An 8,502-nucleotide genomic window follows, 5' to 3' on the forward strand; every position below is an offset into this window, starting at 1 on the left:
CACATTTTGAGTGCCTTCCAACCTGAGGGGCTCATTTTCTGGCACTATATCTGACAGTGTTTCTCTGCTATTCATAAGGTTTTCAGTGACTAAATATTCGGAAGTAGTTCATCACTCTTTCTTCCTAGTTTGTCTTCATCTGGAAGATTATCTGAAACCTGTGCACCATAGGTGACCCTGCTGATATTTAAAATACCAGTGACATAGCTTTCAGAATCACTTTCAGAATCAAACTACAATAAGTAGTTATAAGTAAATAAATACTGAAAGGACTCCGGTGGTGCAGTGCTTAATTGTTTGACCAAAAAGTCCTGGCTCTCCTGTTAAAATGAGCTTATATCTATCCCAGTGTCAGTTTCCTTAATACCTAAGCTCAGAGGATTCTTATGCCTGACAGTGCATGGTAAGGACTAAGGTGGTACCTGTCATGTAGTAAGCTTATGGAGTTCCTAGGTCAAACAATTTAACACTTAACTACTAGCTTTAGCTTCTTTGTGCTCAAGAGCAAGTTTCAGGATCTCTTGTGACACATTTTGGTCATTTCTTTCTTTCCTGTCCTTTTTTTTTTTAATGTTTTATTGTGAATTGTGTGATAGTTTCTTTCCTGTCTTTTTAATGACCTTTTGTTTTTCTTTCTGTATGATGTTCTTGGTGTCATCCCACAACTCTTCTGGTCTTTGGTCATTAGTGTCTCATGTATAAAATCTGTTCTTGAGATGGTCTCTAAATTCAGGTGGGATATATTCAAGGTCATATTTGGGGTCTCATGAACTTGTTTTAGTTTTCTTCAACTTCAATCTGAATTTGCATATAAGCAATTGATATCTCTTCCATAGTCTGCCCCTGGCCTTGTTTTGGCTGCTGAAATTGAGCTTCTCCACTATCTCTTCCTATACATGTGGCCAATTTGTTGCCTGTGTATTCCATTTGTTGAGGTCCATGTGTATGGTTGCCTTCTACGTTGTTGAAAAAAGGTACTTACACAATGAATAAGTCAGTGGTCTTGCAAAAATCTATCATGCAGTTTCCAGCCTATTTTTCAACTACTAATCCTTCCTCTTTGTTTCCAACTTTCAAATTCCAATCAACAGTTTTATGAGAAAACAAGAAGCTCTGTGGTTCACAGAGGGCAGAAAAGCTAACTTCATCTCTACCTGTACCCCACAGGTGCCTGGAGAGTTGCCCCACTGCTGCCACAGCCACACACCATTTATACTTCTGTGATTGTATGTTTCTGAGATTCTTTGCTGAAAGGCACTGTAGATGTAAAATCCTTACCATTATGATCATCACTCTGTTGAAGTTGGTTTCTATCACTGACTTAAAATTTGTAGTGCTTTCTCAGTAGTCATTTTGACTTCTGTCCCCATGCAGTCTCAAAGAAGACGGAGCTGGAACCCCGTATGACAAGGAATCAACAGCCATTATAAAGCTGAACAATACAACAGTTCTTTATTTAAAAGAGGTGACAAAGTTCCTGGCTCTTGTTTGCTTCGTCAGAGAGGAGAGCTTTGAAAGAAAAGGTAATGTTTCATACATGATTAAAATTTTTTTTTTCAATTTAAAGTAATACTGGCTGTTGCTTATTGAATGTGGGTAGACAACACAGCATGATCCTTATAGCATCTAGACTTTTGTCATGTGCCCCCGTAGCAGGCATGCACTCAGGGACTGGCCAACTTCTGGAGTAAGTGAACCAACCTGCCCTCTAGTAGTTTAACTGTAATGTGAAAGTGGAACCAGATGCTTCTCCCAGAGGCCTTAGCTTTCCTGTGAGTGAATGTTATTGTTGCTATGTACTGTGGCACCAATTCTGACTCATAGCAATAAAGTTTATTGTCAGGGAGAGGACACTGTGAGTCTGTCCTACTTGGTCCTTAAGAAGGTCTTAGGTGACCTTGTGACCATTTCTTCTCCCCACTAAAGGAGATGACAGGACTTCCATTCCACTGTCATATACTCTTACATCCTTAAAACAAAGGGATAGCATCATGATTCCAAAAAGGTAAAAACAAGTCTACTTAATGACTTCACATCATTTTTAGGGACAAATGTAGTTTAATTTTCTGTCCCCAGAAACCCTATACAAGGTCGCTATGAGTCAGAACTGATTTGATGGCACTTTACAACAATAATAACACAGTTTGATTTTAAAACAAAAGCAATTAACCTTATAAAGAACAAAATGAAACCACTCAATTTCACCATCTAGAGCTAAAATCCATTTTAAATTAGTTTGATGTTGCTAAGTTTTCTTCCTTTTAACAAAACCAGGGCTATATTGTCTTATATAGGCCCTGAGGTAGTACAAATGGATTGTACTATTAATGAATTGTCTACTAACTTAAAGATTGGCAGTTAGAACCCATCCAGTGACAACTCAGAAGAAAGACCTGGAAGTTTGGTTCAATAAAGATTACAGCCAAGAAAACCCTATGGAACAGTTGTATTCTATAACACATGGGTTACCATGAGTCAAATCTAGTTGATGGCAATGGGTTATTGTCTGTGTGAGAGGACTTCAAAAAGTCTGTGGGACAATTCCATTATCTTATACTTCCATTTTTTCATGAACTTTTTGGAGGCCCCTCCCCCATATAGTTCTATATACTGTTTCCAGTTAATATTATTATATATTGAAAATGTTCCTAGTTCGTTGGATATGGACTACAATTTATATCTTTATTATTTCTATCACCAAAGTAATTTATACATTTAGAAAATTTGGAAATAACAGATAAGCAAAAAAGAAAATAATTTCTGATAGGTCTTTCACTCAGATAATCACTCTCAACATGTCCTGTACAACTTTATAGCATTTTCCCCATATATATATATATATATTTCAAATAACTGGGATTATATAAAAATACAATAACCTATATGATATATGCTACTTTATAACTTACTACAAACATCTTGTTCAGTAAATCTTTTACCATTTCAATTTAACTATTGTTTTAAATTCCTCTACTGCTAGACATTTGTATTGTTTCTAGATCTTAATGTTATAAATAATATTATATTGACCATATTTGCATGTGCATCTTTCTTTATTTCCTCGGAAAAGACCTCAACAAACATAATTACTTCATTCAAAAAAGGCACATTTTGATGGCACTGTAGGATAAGCAGTGGACTGCTAACTGCAAAGTTGGTGGTTCAAACCCACCGTCTGCTCATTGGAAACCATATACAGGGTTAGTTACTAAGAGTTGGAAATGACTTGATGACACTACTACTACTAATTAATTTTGCCAAAATGTCCTTCAGAAAGATTTTTTTAAAAAAATTGTTGTTGAGAACATACACAGTAAAACATCTGCTAACTCAGCAGTTTCACATGTAAAATTTATTGACATTGTGTAACCATTCTCATCCTTCTTTTCTGAGTTGTTCTTCCCTCATTAACATAAACTCACTGCCCCCTAAAGTTCCTATCTCATCTTTCAAATTGATCCCATATGTTTTCGTTAAGTGCCGTTGAAACGGTTCTGACCCATAGCAACCCCATAGAGATAGTTCTTAAAAGAGCATAATGCGGGATATATACCCTTTGGGTGGTTGATGATGCATGGAGGGGATTGGAACCATGGCAGTGAGATAATATTCGATGGAAAGAATGTAAAACTGAAGTTCTCCCATGTAAACTATCATATAATTCACAATAAAACATTAAAAAAAAAAAATAAAAAAGAAAATTAAAAAAAAAGAGCAAAATGCTCAAGACAGACTTTTTTTTTTTTTTTTTTAAGTTAAACTGTTACTAGGTGCTAAGAAGACATCAGGAGGTATGTTTAGTTTAAGGTTTAAGGATTATCTCAGTGCGGTAGTTTCAGGGGCTTAGCCTCTCTGTATGACTCCAAAAAGTCTAGAATCCTTGAAATTCTCCTCTGTGGATCAGGATTCTTCAGTGGAATATTTGATCAAAATGTTTAGTAACAGTAGCCAGGCACCATCCATTTCTTGTCTGTTGGCAAAGGAGGCAGTTAGCTACACATTCTGTATCTTCTTCTTATTCTTTGCTCTCCTTCTTCTGTTAATCCAGGTGAATAGAAACCAGTTGTGCTTGGATGGCTGCCAGAAAGCTTGAACGACCCAGGCACTACACAATGAATTAGGAGGTAGAACAGATGTATCAACCATGTCATTAGACCAATTAATTGGTATAATGAAACCATGACCTTAAACTTCCAAAACAAGGAACCAAATATCATAAGGAATTTGATTATACATAATCAGCCTCAGCAGAGTCTTGGTGTAGAGCTGTAGGATAAGCACTGGACTGCTAACCACAGGTCAGCAATTCAGACCCACTAGCCACACCTCAGAAACCCTATACAAGGTTGTTATATAGAACTGACTCGATGACACGTAACAACAGCAGACTCAGCAATTTCTCATTGTAAATATAGCTGTCACACAACTCTTGTCAATTCAACTTTTTATAGTTGTATAACTTACTAATAGCAATTACAATAATCAGCTGTGCAGCTCTACTCTTAATGTGATGTTTCTATTACTGTTAAACCTCTTTTGCTCCCTCCTTCCCACTCTTCTTGTTAAGTGACGTCAAGTCGGATGTAACTCCTAGTGACCCTGTGTAAATAATGTTTCCGAGGAGTGGCTTGTGAGTTTGAACCACTATTCTTGCAGTTCAAACTGACCTCGTGGTCCAGTGCTTATGCCCAAACTATTATTGTTGTTAAGTGCTGTCGAGTCCGTTCCAACTCATAGCGACCCTGTATAGTGTGTCCGAGGAGCAGCTGGTTTGCACTGCCAAGCTTATGGCTTGCAGTCCAGTGCTAATCCTACAGCGTCACACCAGGATTTCAGTATTCCCATCCTCCGTGCTATAGAGTCCTGGTGTAGTGCTGTGTGTTAATGTGCTAGACTCAATGGCACTTAACAGCACCACATGCTACAGTATGGATGGTGCTGAAAGACATTATGCTGAGTGAAATAAGCCAATCACAAAAGGACAAATGACATCACTTACGTAAAAAGAAAAGAAAAGGCCCAAATATATAGAGACCAAAGTTTATTATTGGTTAGTAAGGTAGGAAGACTTCATTTCTCCTACTGGCTGAATAGTATTCCATTGTAAATGTGCAACACATTTTGTTTATCCATTCATCTGTTGTTTGACGTTTAGAATGTGTCCACCTTTGGGCTATCATAAGTAATGCTGCAATGAGCATTGGTGTACAAGTCTCTGAGTCTCTTCTTTCAAGTCTTTAGGATTGTATACCTAGGAGTGAATTACTGGGTCATAGCATTTTATTTTTAGTTTTTGAGTCCTCACACTTATTCACAGTGGCTGTTCCTTTTTGTATCCCCACCAGCAATGGACTAGGGTTCCAATTTCTCCACATTTTTACCAACATTTGTTATTTTCTGATTTTTTTTTTTTTTTTTTTTTAATCTTAGCCATACTAGTGGGAGTGAAATGGAAATCTTGTGGGGGTTTTTTCTGTTGTTGTTGTTTAATCTCTCCATCTTTTCATGTGTTTGGTGGTCATGTGAATGTTTTCTTTGATGAAATGTCTATTCAAGGCCTTTGCTCATTTTATGATTGTGTTATTTGCCTTTTTGTTAAGTTACCGAAGACATACATAATTTGGCTATTATATTCTTGTGAGAGATATGGTTTTTTTTGATGAATAAAACTTTTTAATGAATTCTTCTTTAAATTCTTCTCTGCATTATTAATGGATTAATCAAAGGCTAAGTGCCTTTGAGTCGGTTTCATCTCATAACAACCCTATATAGGATTTCTGAGTCTTTTAAATCTTTTCAGGAGCAAGAAGCCTCATCTTTTCCCATGGAGCAGCTGGTGGGCTTGACCCACGGGCCTTGTGTTTTTCAGTCCAGTGCAATCAATGAGGTCCCATTTATTTATTTTCTTTTTGCAGCTTGTGCCTTTGTTATTAGATTAGATACTCCATTGTTAAAAGCTAGGCCTGACAGTGTTGCCCCTGTCTGTTCTTCTGAAAATTTTGTGTGTTTTAGTTTGCACACTGAGGTCCTAAATCCATTTTGAATTTTTTTGTGTGTATGGTATGAAGTAAGGATCCTGTTTCATTTTTTGCCTGTGGAAATACAATTTCCCCAACACCATTTATTGAAATGACTCTTTTCACCATAAGCTGGATAACACTCCTGTCAAAAATCAGTTGATCATAGATGTGTGGGTTTATTTCTGGACTCTCAATTCTGTTCCGTTTATCTATGTGTCTTGTGAATTATTATTAGTACCAGGTTGGTACAATACTGTAGCTGTATAGTACTTAGATGTTTTAAGATCAGCAAGTGTGAGTAAGCCTGCTTTAGTCTTCTCTTTCACCATTGTTTTAGCTTCTCAGGGCCTTTTGTGCTTTCATTTTCATTTGACTCTAAGAAATTTGTGATTTCTCTTTTGATTTCTTTCCTTGACCCATTGGTGGTTTAATAGTGTGCTGTTTGTTTTTTATATGTTTGTGTATTTTCCTTTTTTTTTTTTCTGTTACTGATATCTAGTTTGATTCCATTGTGGTTAGAGAAAATACTTTGTATGATCTCAATCATTTGAAATTTATCAAGATTGCATTACAACTTAAAATGTATTGTATCCTGGAAAATGATCCATGTACATGGACGTAAAAGATAAATAGTTTTTTTACGGGGTGGAGTGCTCTGTATATGTCTGTTCAGTCTAGTTGGTTTCTTTGGTGATCCTCTTTCTGGGTGTTTTGTTTCATAGTGGAAGTGGTAAAATCTCCAGCTATTATTTTAGTACTGGCACTGTGGGTTAATGCGCTGGACTGCAAGGTCAGTTTAAACCACAAGATCCGTGGTTCAAGCTCAGCAGTCACTCCTTGGAAAATCTACACAGGGTCGCTATGGGTCAGAACTGACTAAATGGCACTTAACAACTTCTCCCTTCAGTCCTACCAGTATTTACTTTATGTATTTAAGTTCCCTGATGTTGGGTACATACACAAAAGGGCTTCAAAAAAGTCATGGGAAATGGAATGAAAAGATAATGGAATTTTTCCACAAAGTTTCTGAAGCTCCCTTAAATGTTTATGACTGCTAAATTTTGTTTAATTGTTCCCTTTATCACTATGTTCTATTCATTTTTTATCTCTTCTGACAGATTTTGACTTAAAGTCTAAATCAGAAAGATTTTAAGAATTTATACAACTAAGAAAATCTGAGTGTCCATTTAGCTGTATTCTTAATCAGTGTAGTTGTTGTTGTTAAGTGCCATTGAGTTGGTTTTGACACAGTGATCCTGTATAGGGTTTCAAAGGAGCAGCTGGTGAGACTGAACCGCCAACCCTGCAGCTCAAACTGACCTTGCAGTCGAGCACATTAAACCCACAATTTGCATTTAAAAATTGATTGTTGCTTAGTGAAGTTGTACATTTTTTCAGTATTTATTATCATCGACCAAATTTGCCTTTAAGGTCCTTTGTCCTCAAAACTTTTAATTAAATGATGTTAATCTTTTATTCCTTATTTTGGTTTTGCCAAAGTCAAGAACAGATTATATAGTAGATTCCTGGGATTTTGTAGATAGAAACCCTCTAATTTTCCAGATGATTTGACCCTGGCCCAGAAGATGTAGTGACTTTCCCAAGGTCAGGAAAGTCTGTGGCTGCCATTGTTAGGGAGCCAGCTGGGACTGTTGTCTTTCCTGTAAGTCATTATACACATAGTCCCTTGGTTAAAGCTTTATCAGAAGTTATTGGTAACTAATAATTCATGTTGATGTTGGAAGCTAAGGAAAATAAAATCATACAAATAGTACAACTATAGCCCAGAATCATCTAAGGTGGTGAGTCCCAAAATTTAAGGAGCTCTGGTAGCGTAGTGGTTACGAATCGGGCTGTAAAACTCAAGGTCGGCAGTTCGAAACTACCAGCGGTTCAGCGGGAGGAAGACGAGGTGGTCTGCTCCCGTAAAGATTTACAGCCTTGGAAACCCTGTGTAGGGTCGCTATAAGTCGGAATCAACTCCACGGCACACAACAACAACATAATCTACCTGGAAGGTTTAGTGAAGAGGTACATTTCCAGATCTGGTTCCCAGTATGCTGATCAGCAGATCTTGGGTCAGTTTTAGAATTTGCCTTTTAATAAGCACCTCAGGGAATTCTAATTTGAGAACATGGATTTGAGTAAAGAAAGTAATTCAACTGGGGACTGAACTCAACATCAAATTTCTTGGTTGATCTAGACAGTTCTGGTGTGGCATTGCAGGATAATGCACTGGACCAGAAAGTCATTTTGAACCACAAGGTCAGTGATACAAATGTACAGTGGGTCCTCAGAAACCCTACACAGGTCAAGAAGAAGACAGAAAAGTAGTCTTGATCTGCCGCTGTCAGATAAACACTGGACCACAAGATCAGTTTGAACATCAAGGTCAGTGGCTCAAACTCAGCCACTCCTCAGAAACTGTACAGTAGGGGTGGGGAACCTTTTTTTTTTTTTTTTGCTAAAATTTATAAAATCA

At 37.1% G+C, this 8,502-nt stretch overlaps 1 protein-coding gene across 1 annotated transcript in view; it reads left to right on the top strand.

The window, feature by feature from the left end:
• The window catches only part of RRAGD (Ras-related GTP binding D), a 77,369-nt gene that overhangs the window by 56,232 nt on the left and 12,635 nt on the right, over positions 1–8,502 (top strand). The window contains exon 6 of the mRNA XM_006870619.1: positions 1,375–1,523. Coding sequence (XP_006870681.1) covers positions 1,375–1,523 — 149 coding nt within the window. The remainder of the gene's footprint in view (positions 1–1,374; positions 1,524–8,502) is intronic.

This window comes from Chrysochloris asiatica, unplaced genomic scaffold (assembly GCF_000296735.1).
Source record: "Chrysochloris asiatica unplaced genomic scaffold, ChrAsi1.0 scaffold00146, whole genome shotgun sequence".
Taxonomy (NCBI): Eukaryota; Metazoa; Chordata; class Mammalia; order Afrosoricida; family Chrysochloridae; genus Chrysochloris; species Chrysochloris asiatica.